Source organism: Mastigoproctus giganteus, chromosome 5, assembly GCF_048544385.1.
Source record: "Mastigoproctus giganteus isolate SK-2022 chromosome 5, ASM4854438v1, whole genome shotgun sequence".
NCBI lineage: Eukaryota > Metazoa > Arthropoda > Arachnida > Uropygi > Thelyphonidae > Mastigoproctus > Mastigoproctus giganteus.
Window position 1 is genome coordinate 48,359,710 of NC_143579.1, and position 21,845 is coordinate 48,381,554.

At 36.2% G+C, this 21,845-nt stretch overlaps 1 protein-coding gene across 5 annotated transcripts in view; it reads right to left on the reverse strand.

Moving 5' to 3' along the window:
• Nucleotides 1–21,845, reverse strand: part of RapGAP1 (Rap GTPase activating protein 1) — a 344,351-nt gene that overhangs the window by 88,399 nt on the left and 234,107 nt on the right. For all 5 annotated transcript variants that reach the window (XM_090373185.1, XM_090373182.1, XM_090373183.1 and 2 more), the window contains 4 exons: nt 21,290–21,393; nt 14,718–14,796; nt 13,931–13,984; nt 546–629 (listed from right to left, as the gene is read on the reverse strand). In XM_090373185.1, coding sequence (XP_090229311.1) covers nt 546–629; nt 13,931–13,984; nt 14,718–14,796; nt 21,290–21,393 — 321 coding nt within the window. The remainder of the gene's footprint in view (nt 1–545; nt 630–13,930; nt 13,985–14,717; nt 14,797–21,289; nt 21,394–21,845) is intronic.

Genomic DNA, 21,845 nt, shown 5'->3' on the forward strand with positions numbered 1-21,845 from the left:
GTTCCATGAATTGTTAAAATTATCAGACAGCCAATGCAAAGTATAAAAAAGTCCAAAACAACAAAAACGCTTTCCACACCATAATCAATTAGAACAGCAGAAACTGTATTTTAAAATGGCTATATAAAAAGTATGTTAACTCCAAACACTTCCTCCTAAAAATGGTCTTTTATAACAGACTTTTTTTTTCTTTTTTTGCTGGTGCAGCGTAAGCCTCAGGCTTCCTTGCACCATATAGCTAATAATAATAATAATAATATCTGACTAATTTTCATATTGTTCTTGAAAGATAGTGAAAGGAAAAGCCAAAAAAGCAAGGTCTTGTGTTTATTTAAGCACAATATGAAAGTTTCACCCTACACTCAACTGAAAAAAACAGGCAATCAGTTAAAAGGCTAAATTAATTGTTAATTATGCTGATTTCTGTAATTACCACTTTACACAATTTTTTCTCAGACAGCACTAATAAACTGAAAACTTTCAAACTTACAAAAAAAAAATATGCTTATTTCATATGAAAAATCTTTTTATTAATTTTCACTTACCTGGCCCTGTCTTTGGTATATGATTCCAAATTTAAAAGTATTGACTAGAACATGCTCATCATACGCAAGTAACATTTCTGAAGCCTGAAAAATAAGGTATTCATTTATGATTAATTCCATTTATATAATATATATAAAAGTTACATATATTCATATGAATTTCACACAATACAAAGATGTACATTTTTAAAATTTGGGAATTCTTAAGAGCTAAAATTATTTTATTATTTTAACTAAGTAAACTTGTTTTAATAAACTAATTTGTCATACATCTAACCACTTCTTACACTATCGTATGGGCAAAGTGCGAATAAACATTGAATCACAGGGACTAAAATTTGTTGTTGTTTTGGCTAGTAATATTGTGAATGAGTGAAATATTCAAAGTTTCTATTACTGATGGCATTTTATGATCATATATCCTATCCTTCAATCCCCCTCTAAGTTTCATGAGAATAAGTAGTCCACAATCCAAATGCACACATAATAATATTACACCACTCACATTATCAGGAAAAGTAGCTGTTGTTAAAGGATGAAAATGCTGAAAACTATTTTCTTTGGTTGGACAAAGTTGTTTTCAATGCTGACAGATTCATTAATCTATACAAGTACAACAGCTGAGAATCCAAACGGTATAATTTCTTTGCCTGTATTTGTCATGAGACCGGCTGCAAACAGTGAACAATACTTGGAAATGTTTAAATTTGTGTAACCTATCATGTTTAGTGTCAAAATACCTCATCATATATTAGCTTGTTCAACAGTGGCTTTATATTTTTAATTTCTTTCAAAGGGGGATCGGTCATCATCATAACAAGAAAAAAAAAAAAAAAAAAAGAAGATTTTCCATGTTATAATACCAAGCAACTTCATTCTTGGGAGCTGGACTAAAAAAGAAGTGTTGAAAAAAAAAATAAAAAATCTATCTTGCTTTTTGATAATTAAAATGTTGTTACAGGAATTTTCAAAAGACATCTTGAGAAAACAGCAGAAAGAAAACAAGTGAGGATATAGAAGCCGAAGTTCCATCACTCATATTAACATTTCCCTGAGGGTCACGTGTATTAATAGTTAAGAGATTTTTTCAGTTCCACTTTTAAAACTCATTCATTCCACACTTGGGTGAAATCCACCATATGACTACTAGATATGATCCTCAAAAACATCCATGTATACTAGTCAGCTAGTAGAAAATTAGTATTAGTCACAGTGACTCAAGTTTAACTCACTGAAGAACTTTGTTCTTAAGAGACAAAAAATAACAAGCACCATCCAGTTAAAATTTAAGTAGATACACAAACAAAAAAATATTATCTGCAAAATATATAGTTAAATAAAATACTGAATGATTAATAATAACAATAACATATTTGCATAACCGAGCAATCAAATTAAAATCATGACATTAAAAAACAATGTAAGGATGAATCAATGAAATTAACACATTCAAGTGGATAAAATATCAATAGTCACACTATGTTTGAAAACTAAGTTACGACCTTGAAAACGTGTAGTTGATATTTCTCTATTTGTGCTGCAATTACTGTTTATATATGATAATTCTAATATGGTCTGTAACAACATTAAAAGTCGCACGTTAATCTTATTGCTTTTAATTATTCCAATGGATAAACATTTAATGCAAGGGACCGTTTACTTGAGACTGTACAATAATGATGCGAAAAGGCATGCAACTTCTTTGTACTCTTGTAAAGAATATAAAAATTAATCAAATTTAAAATATTATGAAGTGTTTGATAGTTAAAGCATTGCACACAAGACTTTCACAATTGATAAAAAAATTTGCAGTTTTATTTATTAAAGTATGTGAAGTAACAAATTCTGATAGATGGTCTTTCTGCTGTGCCTCTTAAAGGGATCATAATTGGCTTTCTCTTCAGCATTATTTTAACTTTTTAGAGACAACTTGGATCACATGCCACAGGAAATACATTTCCGACAACTGGAAAATGCCCAGTCATTTGTTAATTTATTAATGATGCAAGTTTCTCAAGTAAACCATATAAGAATGATGTATCTGAGATGAGACAATACCAAACATTTTTACACTTTTAACATGAATGAATTAGCTTAAAGAGTTTTATACTTAATATTTTAAATGATTTAGAGATTGTGATTTGAATAGAGATAGTAAAAGAATAGTTTGTAAAAGTAAATTAAATTTATATCATATAAATCAGTACTTTGTAAAAATCCACAGAAGGATAGGAAGCAGCAGCAGCAGCACAGGCATGAATCTCAAGTAATCCCTTTTCAAAGTGAATGAGTCCGATATATGCTTATCAAATGAAACCTAATATTACCTATTGTTTAAATATTAGCAACTCTATGAAAGAAAATGGTTATTCAATCCATAAAGATGTTTGTTAGAATTATTTCACAAATAATTCTAATGAAAGTTTGTAAAAAGCCCTCTTTCCAAATTTTTAATTATAGCAGAAACTCATAAGTCTAGCAACTCATTTGGGACATACCTTGCTAGATTTCTGAAAATTTTAGGTTTTTTAAATCTAACTGTGTATGGCTCTGCTGTTAGTGAAATGCAGATATTCAACTACTGTAGAAAGTAGTTTCCCCCCCCCCCAATATAATAGGCAAAGCAACATTGCCATTTCTGCAATTGGGAAACTTTATCAAGCATAACATTCTAAGCCAAACGTTTTAAACAAAGAAAAATAAACTGCCATAGTCACAATTGTAAATTAAATATATCCACAGAAAACATTACCATAGCTTCCCAAAACAGCATATTTATCACTCTCAATCAAATATATGCTATGACATGACATGACTGGACGGTTCAGTGTTAATTATATTCTATTGTGTATTTCTTATTGGCTACTATGCTATGACATGACATGATTGGATGGTTCAGTGTTAATTATATTCTGTTGTGTATTGGATACTCTTAATTATGAGCTGACAACTACTGTTATTGAAACTATTTTTTTTTTTACTTAAAAAGTTTGTAATGTGAAGATCAGGAAATTTTTTCATAGCTGCCAAACAGCTACAAGGAAAGTTTTCCAAGGTGAGCAATAAGTTAAAATTACTAAGAAGCCTAATACGCCACAACCCAGGATCACATGTATAACCAAGTAGGCAAGTAAGCAATTTCCAATATCATATTCTAAGCCTAAGTTTAATAACCAAAAAATTGCCTCAAATATTTTTGTTATTAAACTTTAAGCTTACAGAGCATGCAAGTTGAATAATAGCAACTGTACATATATCTAGAGGAGGGGTGGCCAAACTTGGACATAAGAGCCACATACGATAAACTTCAGATGTTTGAGAGCTGCACAAGACACGAACAAATATTACACACGTTTTTATTGTTACAAAAATTTTATATAAATATTAAGAAATACATGTACTTAATATTTATTCATGTATATAGTTTTAAACTGTTAATTTGTATTAGTTTTAATAATCACAAAGTACACACACACACATATATATATATATATATATAAACCAAATGTTTTCAAATTCCTGATTGATTATTGTTTTAACTATATTGAGCGTATTTAATACAGTAATGAACTGCAGAAACATCTTAGAAAAACATGCAAATTTGCATTTCATTAACATTAAATGAGACTGCTAAAAATAAAAGGGGTAAAAACAGATATTTTAATGATATTTATTAGAATGTATTACTCTCCTTTTGAGATTGGGAAATTAATTGAAGTTTCTTGAAAATATGTCTCTTTGAAAAACTTATTTTATTCTGAAAGCTGAAAATTGTCTGATTAAGATCAGAAATAATCTTATCCTTCCCCTGGAGTGCCAAGTTGAGAGTTTGTAGACAATTCATTACATCGGTAAGGAACATTAGATCTTGCATCCATTCATCATTTTCCAGTTGAGGATAGAATCTTTTCTTTTCTTCAAGAAAAGTAATAATAGGCTCCAACAGATTCAAAAACCTACTTAAGACAATGCTGGTTGACAGCCACCTCACAATGCAGTAGAAAGAGACATCACTGGGTTTATCTACAAGCTCCAGTTCTTGAATAAAATTTTTGAACTGTTGGGGTGGGGGGGTCTTCCCATTAAAAATTTTCTATGAAAATTTTCATAGACACTTCTAAAAAAATTAAAGTGAAAAGAAACAAGCTCCAACACGCACAACGCAACCAAAAAATACAGCACCCCGAATCACACTAACACCCCGCTAATTTCACTGCCAGCAAAACAGCCTTTAGTCAAATTTCTGGAGGTCACAACCATAAAACAATTAGCAGTCCCCTGTTTATTGGAATTTTCTTTTAGTACAATCTATTATAAACAGGACAGTAAACTCGATCTTATTGAATTTGTAATAATACCGACATCTGGAATTTTGTGGGTTATTATGGTGAAATGCATTTACCCTTAAATGAAATCTTAAATCATATAAAAAAATAAATTTTCAGAATCTTCTCTTCATTCCTATTTTTTAAGCTTCGTAACTTGTTACTCTTCTCACTTGTGCATATCGTGTTACTTGCAATTTGTGTGCCATGTTCTTTGTTATTGATTGCTAATCTTGTTTACTGTTTTAAATTTTACCCCCCACCCAAATGTTAGTGAACAGAAATATCAACTAATCAACTAGTTTTTATGTACATATTACAGTACTTATTAACTAAGCTATACAAGTAAGCATAAATTTATTTTTATTGTGCTAACCTGTGGAAAATACTCTTCCGATTTTCACGTATCATTTAATTTTTTTAATTGGTAATGTAATAAAGTGTAAATTTGTACTTAATATACTTTACTTTTTAGCTTGTGGATAATATTCCTCCTATTTTCCCTAATTAGAATCGCTGTTTAATGGAATTAAAATTCAATTCACGAATGTGACCGCAATGGCTAGCGCTTACTACATATCATATAGCGAACAGTACTTTACGATGGTGAGTCCATCGTAATGTGATTTGATCGTACAATCAATCATAAAGAAAATCAAATCATAGAAAGTTGTATTTTTAACTATTTTTACATGAAAATTCACATAATTGGTGTAGCCGCTTAATCGGGCCAAAATGCACTAGTCCCAAGGCGTCTCCGTAGCCAGGTGGGAAGGAGCAGTAGTGCGTAGCACACGCTTCTTGATTAGACCGGGGTTCGAGCCCATCACTACCAAATACGGAGGACGTGGAAAGGTCAGAGAATGACCTCCTCATATTCCGGAGCAATAGGGCCTTAGTCACTAATGCTCCTAAAAACCAAATAATAACTAGTCCCAAATAATCAGAATCCATTGTATGTGTGTGTATATATATATATATATATATATATATATATATATATAAAAACTTAAGAGATAGAATTGAAGATATAAACCTGATAGGATATGGCAAACGCACCAAAGTGCACAAAGCATATTTTTTAATATGCATATATATATACGCGCTGGCGCCTCCGTAGCCAGGTGGGAAGGAGCAGCAGTGCATAGCACATGCTTCTTGATTAGACCGGGGTTCGAGCCCATCACCACCAAATATGGAGGATGTAGAAAGGTCAAGGGAATGACCACCGCATATTCCCGGAGCAATATGGCCTTAGTTGCTGATGCTCCTAAAAACCAAATAAACACACACACACGCGTGCGTGCGTGCACACAATCACCCGTGGAGGTGGCGGAATCTGCCGAGAATAAGTAACATTAGTCTTTTCTAGTGGGGAAGCATTGCTTATTCGAGGTAGTGCAATATTAGGGCAACTCATTGTGAAGGCATTCACAATAAATATGAGATAAAACAAAACCAATGCCATTTCACCCACTTCAGTGATTTACTACAAACTAACATGATGGTATGCACTAACTTGTTTGATTTGCGAATACCACTTAACAGCAACACTTCTTTTTGGCTTTTTTAATCCTGTCTATTTGATACACTGTTTTTATTACTCCCCACATCAAATTTTAAAGCAAATGTCTTTATAGATTCTTTTTGTTTTTTAATACCTTACACAGTCTGTTGGCCAATACCAAATTCTTCAGCATTTTTTTTTATTTTTTTTTTCCAGGAACACCATATTCAAGTTGTTCTATCACTTTGAGCTTGTTAACAATAGTTAAAATAATGTGTTTTTTTTTTTAATTCCACTTTTCAATTATTTAGAACCCATAATTATATAAAATATGTTAACTTATGGACATATATACATATAAAGAAGTATGCAAATGAAGCAACATAAGCAATAACATCCATGTGACTCAGAGTCAACAACGATACTGAACAACACACAAGACAATGTAAGGTAAGATCCATCTCTCTCTCTCCACAGTCAATCAGCGCACAGTCTGAGTGACTCAACTATGAACAAAATTTTTCATATTTTGATCCGGATTAACTGTAACTGGATTAGCAAGGGTTTACTGTATTCAAGGAAGAGATTTTTTTAGCATTTCTGCTCATCCAACTCTTAATAAGGAACAGAAATGCTCCTTATTTGCTAGCCTCCACGTTTGCTAGTACTCCACTTTCTAAAAAGGTTGCCTCTGCAACCTTTTTAGAAAGTGGAGTACTAGCAAACTACATCTGTCCCCCACTTTTTCCCCCTCTTTGCACATTACACTGATACACACTACATATTATTATATAATATGATTAAGTCTAGGGCAAAAGCTATAAAAAGTCACTATAATATGGCAGGCACAGCCTCTTTGTACATATCTCTGAGCAAACTGGGTTTGTCACTTAGTGCATTGATCTCATATTGTGGAGGCACATGCCATGAGCTGCCTTAGTATTGCACTACTCTAAATAAAAAGCACTTCTACAATGGAGAAGTATACTGCTGTTTATATGAAGTATGTGCTACTACCTCATGGTTTCAACCCTGACTAGGATCTCCTTGGTGAGTAGGCAGGCACTGTGAACACTTGAACAAACAAGTAACAAGATATATATACACATTTTATGAGATGCAAGATGGTGCAGTAAATGAAGTAGACACGATTAAGTCTAGGGCAAAAGCCTAAGGCTATAAAAGCCATAAAAAATCATTGTACATACTGGACATAGCTTCTTTCTGTATATAGCTTTGAGCAAACTTGGTTTGCTATTTAATGCAGTAATCTCATACTGTTGAGGCACTTCCTAAAATTTTCTTGGTATTGTATTATTCTAAATAAAAAGTACTTCATTATTATAATATATATTATAACAAATATATAATATAATATAATATATATTATAATAATTAAAATACAATATTATATATATATACACAGGGTGTTTTAAAAATACACAGCATAATTTCAGGAATGAGTTCCTCATATGTAGACAATAAAAATATTTTATATCAACATAGTTCCGGAAATGCTTGGTTCCCGAGTTATTAACCGGAATGTCTTATCTCCCACAGGTGATTTCCTTCATAACAAGGTACTGCAAAGTATTTTTGTACGTTACTGGCGGTTTCCAGGGTGTCCCCTATGTCAGCCGTTTGTTAAGCTTGTGTTTTGCCAGCAGTATGATTTAGAATTCCTCTAAGGAAAGGATGTGAAGGAGAAGGAAAGATAATAGAAGAAGGGGGGAAAGAATGAGTTAGAAAAAAAAAGGGGGGGGGGCAAGAGAATTTAATAATTTTATTTTAGGGTATTACTCGGTGTTCATTATGGTGTGTGTTGTGTGTGGTTATGTTGTTTGTGGCTGGCGACTGGCATTTAGCAGCAGGGGGCCGAGGGCAGATGTGCCCCGACCCCCTGCTCCCGTCCCTAGCCACGAGGAGGCAGCCAGTTTCTACTTCGCTAATTGGTGGGAGTTTACTTCTTATATTTAATTTGGTTTAGGGAAGGAAATTGTGGAACAGAGTAAGAAATTATAATAATAAATAGGGTAGAGTGAGGTAAAATAAGTAACCTAAAATGAAGATAACAGTAAACTAGAAGGATAAAACAACTGATATAGGGATGATAAAATAAAATAAATAGCATATAAATTAGAGAAGAAAAACTAAGATAAGCTAAATAACTAGAAACATTGTAATGTTGGGTGCTTGGTTTTTATCTTTCTGTGCCCAGGCTCTCGCAGGGCTTAATCCTGTCCTGGAGCGGGCTTTGAGTATGTTATTGGAGGCCAGGGATCCTGCACTCGCAGGGCCCAATCCTGTCCTAGTGGCAGAGCCCGGCCCTCTTACTTTCAATTTTCTTTAGCATTGACAGTGAGTTATTCAATTGGTACAATGGTAGGCATAACTCCGACGCACAAGGTTTCCCCATGCATCTACAGAGCATGCCGGCACTGATTCATTACAATTCACCTAAGGATACTTCAGGGGTGCATACATCGTAATCCAGCCCTAGGCGGGCGTTTGGTTTATACTTGATAGCCAGGGCTCCTGCACTTGCAGGGCCCAATCCTGTCCTAGTGGAGGAGCCCGGCCCTCTTGGTTATTTCCATATTTAACAGAACAGAGGATTTGGCCCTTCAGGCCATAGTTTTTGGTTAACTGTGTTTTGTTACCTGGCTTCTGCACTCGCAGGGCCCAATCCTGTCCTAGTGGAGGAGCCCAGTACTTTTATTACGTACACTCATTACCTTTACAGTGTATACAAGTGTTTTTGGTATTATCTGTTCTGGTCATACCCATACAGTATCTGTATGTTGTGCCTGAGTGGGCGCTATGTTCCGAGTTGCAGTATGACAGATTATCCTAATACCTTCATTTAATCTGCTGCTTTAACCATATAGCCACTGTGATTAATGTATTATTTACTTGTCCATATTTATCAGAGCATCCTGCATAGTCAGGAATTCAGCTTTGTTTATAGCACTGAGCTACAGGGGCTGACTGGGTGTCCACTGAACATCAGACACCGGCCCACCTGCTATTTGTGGTGTGGTGTGGCATGCAGTTGGATGACCTTTTAAGCAGGTTATGTTTAGCAAGCTGTCTCTCTCTCAGCATTCCCCAGCAAGCACCATCTCATTTCATTGTTGCTGGGTAGAGGCCCTGTGTGACATCAGCCACCCATTCCCTTCACAGTGTGACCAGTATTACAGGTTATTAACTATACAGTCTTATCCATATAGTGTCTATTTTTGTGCCTGGGTAGGCACTGTATTCCAAGGACAGTGAGTCATATTATACTAATACATTCTTTTTGGCTGCTGCTGTGAGCCATTTAGCCATTTTGTTTAGTACATTGTTTACTCATCCATGTTTCAATTTACAGTGCATCCTGCTTAGCCAAGAACAGCTCTATAATTTATAGCTATGAGCTACAGGGGACTGGCTGGATGCCCATTGAAGCAACAGACACCAGGCTGCAACACTCAGGCTGCAGTATGCAGTTAGTTTACCTTTTCGGTCAACATTTGTGTTTATAGCCATTTCATACTACCAGTACCCACAATGCAGTAAGCATTTCATTGTTTCTGGATAGGGTCTTGTGTTTTAGCAGACACACATTAATTCAGGGCACAATGGATCTCTGTAAGAATGTTGGCTATTTTTATTCCTGCCTTTACAATTGGGGCAGCAGACCGCAGCATCAGGTGTGGGGCAGTTGCTTGCCTGGTGGCCTGTGAGCCCACAGTGCCCACACTTGTGATCCCTATGTCTGCAGTTAGCTGTTGAGTGACCGTAGGCCAGGCATTTGAAGCACCTTGATGCTATTATGAAGTCTTTTATTGTGTGGACCATCCAACTTATGTATACTCTGCCTTGGGAGTTTAGGAGATGTCTTCTTAGTCTGGGAGAGACCTCCAGGACCCAGTGTTTGTTTGTTTTTGTTTTCGTGTTCATTTTGAACCTGATTTTAATTTCTTTTTTAAATTCTTCCAATGTTATATCTGTACTTCCTAGGTTTTTCCCATGGAGGTCCTCTAGGAATTCTGTTTCATCAGCATCCTTTTGTATATTATATATGATCAATGTTGGATTTAATTTCTTAGGCGTTTCAGCCGTTAGGTGTAATGCTTCCAGTTTCTGACAATTTTTGATTTTATTGAAGTCATTCATTGTTGCTGTCTCAATTGCTACTCCTTTATCTCTTATGTTTCGGATCCTCTTGATTTTTAGTTGTTTAAATTCCTCCTTTAGTGTGGAAGTAAGGGTGTGATTTACTTCCTCACTTGTTTTGAGATCCGAGTTTGGTGTAGCTTTAATAATTATTATATGTTTTGGATCAGTGCCAGCAGGGTTCGAATCGGTGTTGCCTTTCTTGTCCCTATTTGCTGTCGCTATGCTCGCATATATTTGCATAGGGGTGGGAGTAGGCTTGATTTGTGTCTTTTCCTTGCATTCTGCATTATGTATGCATTTCATTTTTTCTATTTCTAATGTTGTCTCTACCACTAGGTTTTCCATTTCGCCCCATAGTTTGCCAAGTTGGGACACCGTTTTCGGGGTTACGGTGTGGCCTGTTTGGAATAGGTCAAAAAATTGATTTCTATATGTTGCCATTAGCACTATGTTTTTTGTTTTGCCATTAGTTTCTATGGCTTCTTGCTGGGTATCAACATTTATCACTGTTTCATCATTGGTATTTGTGTGGTCTTTCATTTGTACTGTGTATGTTTTGTCTCCTGTGATGTCCTCTTCTGCAGCATCTGTTGGTGTTTTCTGTTTTATTTGATGCATGTCGTCTTTTTTCTCCTTTGGGGTGGAGCTTACAGGTTTTGATTTGCGGGATCGCAATACCATCCTCGCCTCATTTGCCTGTGTAGTCCGGTCCTTTAGGGCTAGGGCCGACTGTTAGGTCCCCTGGCATCTCCAGGTATGAGGTGTCCGAGGACGTGACGTCACTCGTTGTAGAAGAAGTGTCGTCCATTGAGGAGCTGCAAGAACTGTTGTATTTGCCTGAAATTTTTCCCACTCTTTCCTTGGAGGTCATTTAACCCTGACACCGAGTTACAGTCCAATCGATCAGGTAGTTTTTGGGTAATGTGATTTTTTTGGATTTTTATGCCTGTCGCCGCCAGGGGGCGCTGCTGCTTGGGGGGGGGAGAGTTCCTAGTCCCCTTTCCGTGTGCCAAGTTCCAGCCTCCTAGGGCAATTTGGGAGGGAGTTATGGTCACTTGAAAATATATGGTGATGTTCTTGTTCTATGATAGTCTTATGGAGTACAAGTTGTTTGCGTCTTTCTTTGAGGTACAGGGATTGCCGTTTGGTTGGTTTTGGCTTCATGTGGCCTTAGATTTTAACGTATCCTGGCTTGAAAAAATTTTTCCACCAGGGGGCGCTACAACTCGGGGGAGGGGGTAGGGTTTTGTGTTCCCTTCTTGCGGCCCGAATTTCACTTCAGTGGTACCCTTGGTTAGCGAGATATAAGCATTCAAAGTTTTATAGCAAATATGGTGATGTTATTGGACATTACTATGTGGTAACCTGGCAATTGGTTCACTGTACTGTGTTTTCTCAGGGTGCCAATTTCCATCCGATTTGGCCCAGTGGTTGCAGAATTACAAGCATTTGCATATTTAGGCGGTGATGTTCATGTCCACTCTTTCTATTATGTTCCTATAGGTTTGTTATCAGTTGCTATGGCAACGGTAGGCCGATCTCCTTCCCGTGCAATCACTTTGGTATCCCCAGATGCCCGTATGTTCAGTGTAGACGTCAATCGCTGCCTTCCCGCCAATTCCTTTGTTTGGACATTGAGGAAGAAGGCAACATGTCCACCTGAGTTGTTGTTTTTAGGTGGGCCGCGTGGCCAACGGAGTTTTCCCGTATCTCACTTCTAATTAGGCTATATCCGCGTTTAAGGTGTCCCCAGAGTCATAGGAATTTTCCTCAATGTTCCAAAATAACAGCAATATAGAATTAAAGACATAGTAATATTTTTTTAGTATCATCAAAATCCTATATGTCACTTTGTATAGTTTCCCATGTTAACTGTATGGGACAGAATCGTTTTCCGTACAGAAATTTATTTTCCTCAAAAAACACTTAATTTTGATGGCACCTATTTAAATAAGATATCAATCGACTCACCGATTATTCCTCTTCCTCTTCCATATCTTTTTTATCCATTAGGGCACTTTAAAACTGAAATTTGATTCACTTTTTCTGGAGCACTAAATGAACGACCGTTCGGTAACTTGGACGAGTCCACTATAACCATAACAACGTACTGACAGAATCTGGTGGTTTTCCATTCCGACCATGTACTCAAATCAGGAGCAAGCGGATATGCACTTTATGTACGGTTTGGCGGACGGCAATGCTCTGGAGGCTCGTCGTTTGTACCACGAAAGGTTCCCAGAACAAAGATGTCCAGACAGGAAAACGTTTGAAGGTATCCATCGCCGCCTTTGTGAACATGGGACCTTTACACTTTGTGCTGCCAGTAGAGGACAACCAAGATCTACAACTCCTGAAGTAGAGGAGGAGACTTTGGATGTTGTGCATGCCACTCCTGGAATCAGCACACGCAGAATAGCAATGCAACTAGCTGTTCAATGTTCAACTATTTGGAGAGTGTTGCGAGAACACCAACTGTATCCTTACCATCTGTAACGGGTAAAGGCCTTGTAACCAGCAGATTATCCTGTGCGAGTAATGTTCTGCCAGTGGTTCTTGCAGCAGTGTGGTACAACTCCTCACTTTCCTGCCTTAGTGATATTCATATATGAAGCACAGTTCACACGAGACGAAATCCAAAACTTTCACTTGTATGGGCTGAGGAAAACCCACATGCAATTTTTCCATCACATCACCAACAGCGGTTCAGCCTCAACATCTGGGCAAGTATTTTTGGTGATAAGTTATTTGGGCCCCATGTACTTCCAAACAAGGGCAGGCATACAGAAACTTTCTGGAAAACAACATGCCTGATTTCTTGGACCACACGCCACTGATCATTCGTAAACAAGCACACTTCATGCACAATGGTGCTCCCGCACATTTCAGCCACGCAGCCCGCAATTACCTGAATCAAAGGTTTCCTGGTCAGTGGATAGGTAGAGGTGGACCAACTGCATGGTCTCCATGCTCACTGATTTAAACCCACTAGATTTCTTCTTGTGGGGCCATTTAAAGTCATTGGTGTATTCAACTCCGATAGCTTATGTGTAAACTCTCCACAATCGAATTGTGGCAGGTTGTGAGACAATACGAAACATGTCAGGAATTTGGCACTGTCTTCGCGAGTCCGTGAGATGTGAGGCCTGTATTCAGGCAGAAGGTGGACATTTTGAACAATTATCATAAGGTGATGTGAACAGTTAAGTGTCATAGACAGGTCTTCAAAACTCGGAAACCAAGCATTTCCGGAACTATGTTGATATTTTTATTGTCTACATATGAGGAACTCATTCCTGAAGTTATGCCGTGTATTTTTGAGACACCCTGTATATATAATTTCTTTAACGTTTAATATTATTTTCTTAGTAATTAAAATAACAATTTACCTTTGGAAATAAAATGGGATAAACTTTTTCAGCCGAAATATCTTCACACACAATCTAATAATAAAAAAGCATGGATCAGCAAAATTTTTTAATATAGTATTCATAAGTCAAACAACATGAAAATTAAAATTTGTGAATATTAAATTTTAAGACTGCCACAAGAAATTATACAATTAGTGCACCATACACATGCTGTTTTATCCTCAAGTTGTGACTGTGCTAGTCCAAAACCAGGCATGCATTATTAGCCTTAGAATGCATATCATTATCTACATTTTGTAAAATCTTAATTGTCTGTAAATGGCAATGCTACCAGCTTAAGTTTATGGGGAAATTAGCCAGGACCTACAACATAGGTTAGTAAAACATGCTGGGATGTTAAAAAGAGGGTCAGTATTGAGAGCTTTGAGTATATTACCAAATTAAAATCATCACAAAGCAGCTTTTAAATCTTACCAAGCAGTATGGCAGGTTCGGTTAACTTGTATACAATATTACAGAAATTAAGCAAATTAAGCTGCTACTTGTCTTAACTAAGACTTTGGCACAATCTACAAACATTAAATATCATCTATTCTCCATGACTGCCAACTTACAACCAATATACAGACAGTGTCCAAAAACAGGTTGTTAGCTGGACCATATATGGATAATGACTGAAGTGTTTGGCAGAAAATTGGAAGCATTCTGAAACAAAATTTTCATAGAAGTTTATTGTGATTAAAGGTAAAAATGAATTTTATTATTAAGTATATTTTCATATATAGTATATATAAAATTCAATTACCTTAGCTACCTGGACAGGACTAAGACTATCACCGGCTGGGCTAGATAATATAGAGTCATGGTAGAGGCCATCTTTTGTCCTATAAAAAATAGGTATCATTTAATGAATCAATTAATAAATCTACTTCAAATATAACAAGATTAAAATTTCTAAAGATTTTAATTTTTCTCTGGCAAAATGAAACATTTATTAAATCAATTAAACTGTCAAAGAGAGGGAAACCATCTAATTTAGTGTATTAGTAGTAGCAAATGAAGCAGGAAAGCAGGCTTATTACAGCATCAGCAAAAAAAAAAAAAAAAAAAAAAAAATTCCCATGTCACCTTTCCATTCTCTCCAATAGTTTATCTAGCTCTTCCTGAATTTATTTCAGCTATCCACTTCCGCAATAACAGATGGAAGTTTGTTTCAGCAATCAACCACCCACTGGGTAAATGTAAACTTCCACACATCTACTCTAAAACCCATCCTTCCTCAATTTGAATTTATATTCCCCTCGTGTATGTAGTCCAAGGATGAGGAAGAATCTCCTTAGCAGCACTGAGCTTGCTCAATTCATTCAAAGCCTTAAACACCTCAATCATATCACCTCACAGCTACCTAGTCTGCAGACACTACAATTTATAGAAGGCTTGAAGCCTTCCTTGGTAAGAGCACCCCTATGTTCCCCTCACCAATCTCGTTATCCTTATTTGAATCAATCTGAGCAGCTCTGCAACCTTCCTAAAATGAGGCATTCAGACCTGTATGCAGTACTCAAGGTGTGGACTGACCACTGCCTTATACAATGGGATATCACCACCTCATCCATGCTAACAAAATTCCTGTATATCATTGACAAAAACCAAGACTGCCTTGGAAGCCTCTCTGCATTACTCTGACCACTTCATATCTGACTGAAAAATTACCACCAAGGTCCTTTTCACTTTCCATTACCCTGAGTGTAGTACCACATAGTTGGTATGCTACTCTGAGATTATTGCTACTCATATACAGTACCTTACATTTGTCAATGTTAAACTTCAGTTGCCATTTCTCAGCCCATCTGCCTAATTTTTCTAGAACTTGTTGCAGCAGCATACCTTCATCATTGTCATTAACCACCCTGCTAATGTTTTTATCATCTGCAAACTTGGATATTAAGCCTTATATGCCTTCTTCAATATCATTGATAAATATTGAAACAACTATGGGCCCAGCACTGAATCATGGGGCCTCCAATAATAACATTAGTCCATGAAGAGTGGCGTCCATTGATAACCACTGTGTCTTATGCCACTCAACCATCCTTTTATCCATAGCAGTAACTTGCCCTTAATGCCACACTACTCCAATTTGTACAAAAGTCTTTTATATGCAACAGTATCAAAAGCTTTCCTCAAAATCTAAGCATATGATATCAAAATATTTTTTGCCTCCAGTTTCTTTGTGACTGCATCGTAGCATTCAATCAAACTGGTCAGACGAGATTTCCCTTTAACAAACCCATGCTGTTTCTGGAGTATAAGTGCAGTCCTGTCTAGATGGTCCTACACTACTTCATTTATTTTCTTTGACTCCATTATTTGACTTCATTATTTTGGCTGGTAACTTAAGCTAACAGGTCTGCAATTACTCATATCACCCTTTGATCCCCTTTGTGAATTGGGAATACAGCTGCACATCTTCAGTGCACGGGGACTTCCCCTGAATCCAAAGATGCTCTCATAAATAGGGTTAAGGATTTGCTTACCTCCTTTGCTGCCTCCCTTAATATAATTGGATAGATCTCATCCACTGCAGGTGCCTTTCTTATGTTTAACTTCATCAATTTCTCTTCCACTTTCCTCTCAGTTATTACAAAATAACTTAGCTCCCTGTTAGAGTTTGATAAACTTCTGGCATCCACTCCCCTAAAGAATTCCTCGAGTGTGAATGAGGAATAAGTTAAGATACATCAGGTAAGACACACAGAACTAGTTAAGATACATCAATTGTAACATCATTACATATATACAAGAGTATACAGTATACAATATACAAGGCGATTCTAAATTATTGTCAGTTTTCCATGACCTAAATATTTTCAAACCGGAAACAACAATAAAAAAAAAAAAAAAACAATTGGAAGACAAAAATCTTCCAGTTGTCTCTCCTCTGGCAACGCTATACTCGCTGCATTGATATCTGGGAGATATTGACAGCATTACTTCAAAATGGCGACTGTTCAAGAGAAGACAATGTGCATACTTTGGTTTTTCAAAACAAAGTCTGTTATCACAACACAATGTTGTTACAGAACTCAGTATGGAAAAGATCCACCTTCAAATAATGCTATCTGATGTTGGTTAAAGCAATTTCAAGAGACTGGTAGTGTTCTGCACCAAAAAGGAACAGGAAGACCGAGCACTTCACAGGAAGATGTTGATTGAATCCATGAAGCGTTTTCTCGAAGCCCACAAAAATCAACTAGACTAACTTCTTTGCAGTTAGGTATACCACAAACGACTGTTCAGAGGGTTGTTCATAACCACCTTCACCTCCATGCCTACAAACTGCAGATTGTGTAGGCTTTAAAGCCAAATGATAAACCCCACCATTTCCAATCTGACAAGACTGTGTCAAATGTCGAAGCTGATGAAAATTACCTTCGGAGATGAAGATTTAGTGATGAAGCAACGTTTTATGTATCACAGAGGGTAAATCATCAATTATGACGATTTACCCTCTGTGATACATGCAGAATATGGGGATCAGAAAACCCTCACGCCATTCGAGAATTTGAAAGAGATAGTCCAAAAGTCAATGTCTGGTGTGCTTTGTCATGTTCAGAAGTTTTGGGGCCCTTTTTCTTAGAGGAAAAAACAGTGATAGCGGTGACCTATCTGGACAGGCTACAGCTATATCTGTTACTCCAGTTGGAAAATCATCAGCCAAATATGGTGCTCCAGCAAGATGGTGCACGACCACACTGGGCTCTTATTGTCTCAGAATTTCTCGACATGCATTTTCCTGGGCGCTGGATTGGGCATGGTGGACCATTTCCATGGCATCCGCGCTCAACCAATCTCATGCTGCTTCATTTCTTCCTGTGGGGATATAAACTGAAGCTCAGAATTGTTGCTGCAATCAAAACAGTCACACCGTAAATACTGAAGAACACTTGGAGAGAAATTGAATATTGCTTGGACATCTTATGTGCCATGAAAGGCGTGGATGCTGAAGTTGTTTGGCATTCTGCATTATTGATTCTATAGGTAATAAAATTTTTTGAGTTATACTTTCATATTCTGTAAGCAGTTTTATTTTGTTGTTTCTGGTTAGGAAATTATAGGCCACAGAAACCCCAACCATAATTTAGAATCACCCTGTACATTAAAACTTACTGAAAAGTACAAATTGCTATTTTTATGCTTTACTCTGTAGTACTGGTCTTTTCACAAAATTCTGAAAGTCTATATATATATATATATAATTGTTTTTTATTCTCTCTCAGATTTGTAATTTGTTCTCTAACTTGTAAAAGAAATTATACTATCTTGATAGTTGCCTTAAATATTTTTTGTTAGGATTTTTTTATTTTTTAATAAATTTTGCACATTTTATCTGCTCACTGTTGACTCTAATTTCAAAAAGAAAAATTAACTCTGGGGTTTAGATAGTTGATTTAATTCAATAATGTCATATTCTAGAGAATACAGGTTGAGAATATGACCAGCTTCAGATGTAGAGCCAATAGCTCTATCCTTTCCATACTCTATGTCAGCCTTATAGTAAGAATTTCCCCCCCCCTCAATTTCTATTCTAAATTAAGAATTATTTTTTAATTTAAAGCCTTCCAACCAGTTTTGCTTGCTAAAAAAAATCCAAGTTTTATATTCCTTGATTACAGGTTAATTCATTTATTTCACAAATAATATTATGAAATATTTTTCCTATAACATTTCTGATTCAAGTTTTCACAAGAAGGTGCTAGCTTAGAAATATTTATTTCTAAGCTGGCTTTTTATTTTTTTAAATTTTTTTACAGGGTACATCTTCATCCCAGTAAGTTGTCATAGCATAGGGCCATATACTAATGAAGAACATATAAGGCTATCCATCAGTTCTTGAATTGTAATCAATTGACTGATGAGTTATTTTTAAGAGTTGGATGGTAATGAGATGGATATGTGTGGGTCTATAGAGTACATAGACCCATACCTACTGGCACTCATGAGACATTGAGTTTCAGGAAACTACTAGTTTGTGAGGTTAGGGAAGTCTGCATATGATTGATGCACATCAATGGAATGGGACAAAATTACACTTGCATCCTTTCCAAGAAAACTTGTGTGCAACCCTTAATTACCCTCAACATTGAAAGGATAACTGTAATAGAAGTAAAATCCACCAGATATCAAAGCCCACATGTAAAAATATTTAAAGATAACTATAAGGAAGTTATCAGGTCAGTCAAAAGCCATAAAGTAAGAAACTAAAATTGTCTATATAGTAATGCCAGGAGCACTGTAAACATTTCTGATATTCCCTGTCAGAGACTTGGTAATTTGGAATCTCCTCTTTTCGATCTTCTCTGACTTAAAATCTCACTACCTCATTCTGTCAAATCACCAATCACCAATTTTCCTTGGTGATTTTAATGTTCACAACTCCAGCTGGCTTCCATTTTCTAGTCACAGTGACCCAGCTGGTCGAGGCTGAGAAGTGGCAACTGAAGTATAACATTGACAAATGCTTGTTTTGTCTGTTTGTTTTGTTATTTGGTTTTTAGGAGCATTAGCAACTAAGGCCATATTGCTCCGGGGATATGCGGTGATCATCCCCTGACCTTTCCGCATCCTCCGTATTTGGTGGTCACGGGCTCGAACCCAGGTTTAACCAAGAAGCGTGTGCTTTGCACTGCTGCTCCTGCCCACCTGGCTATGAAGGCGGCTTGACAAATGTAAGGAGGTGATTATCCCTTTTGTATAAGGCAATGGTCAGGCCACACCTTCAGTACTGCATACAGATCTGGAGGTCTCATTTAAGGAAGGATGTAGATTTGCTTGAGCGTGCACAGGGAAGGGCAACAAGATTGATGAAGGGAATGAAGGGATCATCTTACCACGAGAGGCTTAAGCTCTGCAAATTGCAGTGGCTGAAGACTAGGCACCTGCGAGAGATCTGATTGAGGTGTATAAGAAGTGCCTACTTACACTTTTCACCCGATGACAAGGAGCAGAGTCATCCTGAAAGATGCAGTTACTTGGCAGGTCGAAATGGTCTCTAATAGTTGGCAGCAATTTGCCTTCCAATATAGCCAGGTATCCATTGGCATTTACGGAACCTTTTATAAACTGCAAGTGACCTACTCCACGATATGAAATGCACCCCCATATCATTTGGCTGGTAGGGAATTTCACTGTAGACACCATACAGTATGGATGGTATTCTTAACCACAATTACTACATTTTCGGGATGGGAGACAAACGATTTATAATTAAAATCGTTTGTCTTCCATTGGAGCCATGCAGACTGAATTTCTTCTCATCTGAGAAAATAACTGACTTCCACTGCTTAGGGGTCCATTTGACATGCTCCTTACACCAAATTAATTGGGCCTTTTTCATTTTTTGTGTGAGGAGGGGCTTCTTCTTGGAACGATGGGCTACAAGTCCATTTTTGAAGAGGTGTCTTCTGACTGTTACTACACTTGCTACCACTCCTGTCTGTTCTTCCCATTCTCTTTTCAGCTCAGACATTGAAGCTTTACAGTTTTTAAGGCATAAGAGCTTCAAAACACAGTTCTGTTTTGGCATAGAGACTCATTTGCTTCCGGTTCCTTTTTTTTCCTATCTGCATAAACAGTATTCTTGAGTTTGGAAAGAAATCTACTCACTGTTGACTGATTACAAAACACTCTATAAGCAATATGACGGGAAGAACATCCTTCCTCACGTAAAGCAACAATAGCACTCTTTCTTTGTGACGTCAACTGCACGTGACTCACCATCCTGAAAAGAATGACTGCAACTCTTGCAGAGCGTGCTTATATAGCTGAAAGTAACAGCAGATGCAATATTATGTCATCACCTACGCATGTAAATCTTATCTGATGCAATCTGTAAGAAATATTGCCATATACATTATTCAGATGAGAATTACAATTTTAAGGGGTGATGCACTTTCTTTGAACACCAATGTATATTACATACTGAATACTCAAAAATAAACATGGTGAAAGACAGCGGCAATAAACTTCTACTTAAAAACTTAAAAATATTAAATATTTAGTCTTTTATTCAATGCTAGAATGTAATTCTGTATAATTATTTATCATTATTTATAAATGCAGAATGTAATAGGAAATGCATGACCAATTCTTTGTTATTTGATACTGAGTACATTTAATTCATAAAATTAATGTGGAAATAGAAGCCAACCCTATATCCTTTCAAGAAAACTAAGGACACACTTATAAAGGACTTTATGAACTATACATTTACAGGTGTTTGTGTGTATCTTTTAATTTATATACATCATACATTTATCAATTATTTCAGGAAAAAAAAAAAACACTTTATAAAAGAATGTTAACTTATTTATTTACCTAAGAAGAACTTGTAAATATTCTTGACTAGTTCCAGTTTCCAGCCTCATTGACATTACTAGAGGTCCCAAATTATCATCGTGTGCAAGGAAATTGAAATGTTCCTATTGCAATAAAATATAACTTGCCAATTATCATTTTTTTTCCATATATATATATATATATATATATATTAAATGTAATTTAAGGTCAAAGTTACAGTTGATGGATAAATAAAAAATAAAAATTAAAAATGCACTAAAACACGCAAAGCAGCAGTAAAGGGTGCAAAAGTATATAATATGTAAGAATAGATAAGACTGATAAAGTTTGCATAGATGAAAGTGAAAATTACACAAAGTGCCAAGGACTAGAAGGGTAAGGATAGCAGAAAAAAGAAGCACTGTAGATTTGAAAAAGAAGATAAAATATTAATATCCTAAAATTTATGATGAATTAAGAAAATTATGGGCTGAATTGCAAAGCCAATTTGGAGGTGAAGGAAAAAGTAAAATTATTAAAACCAAATGATTAAACAAAATAAAGTAAAATAAAATAAAGGTGGTATAGCTGTCAT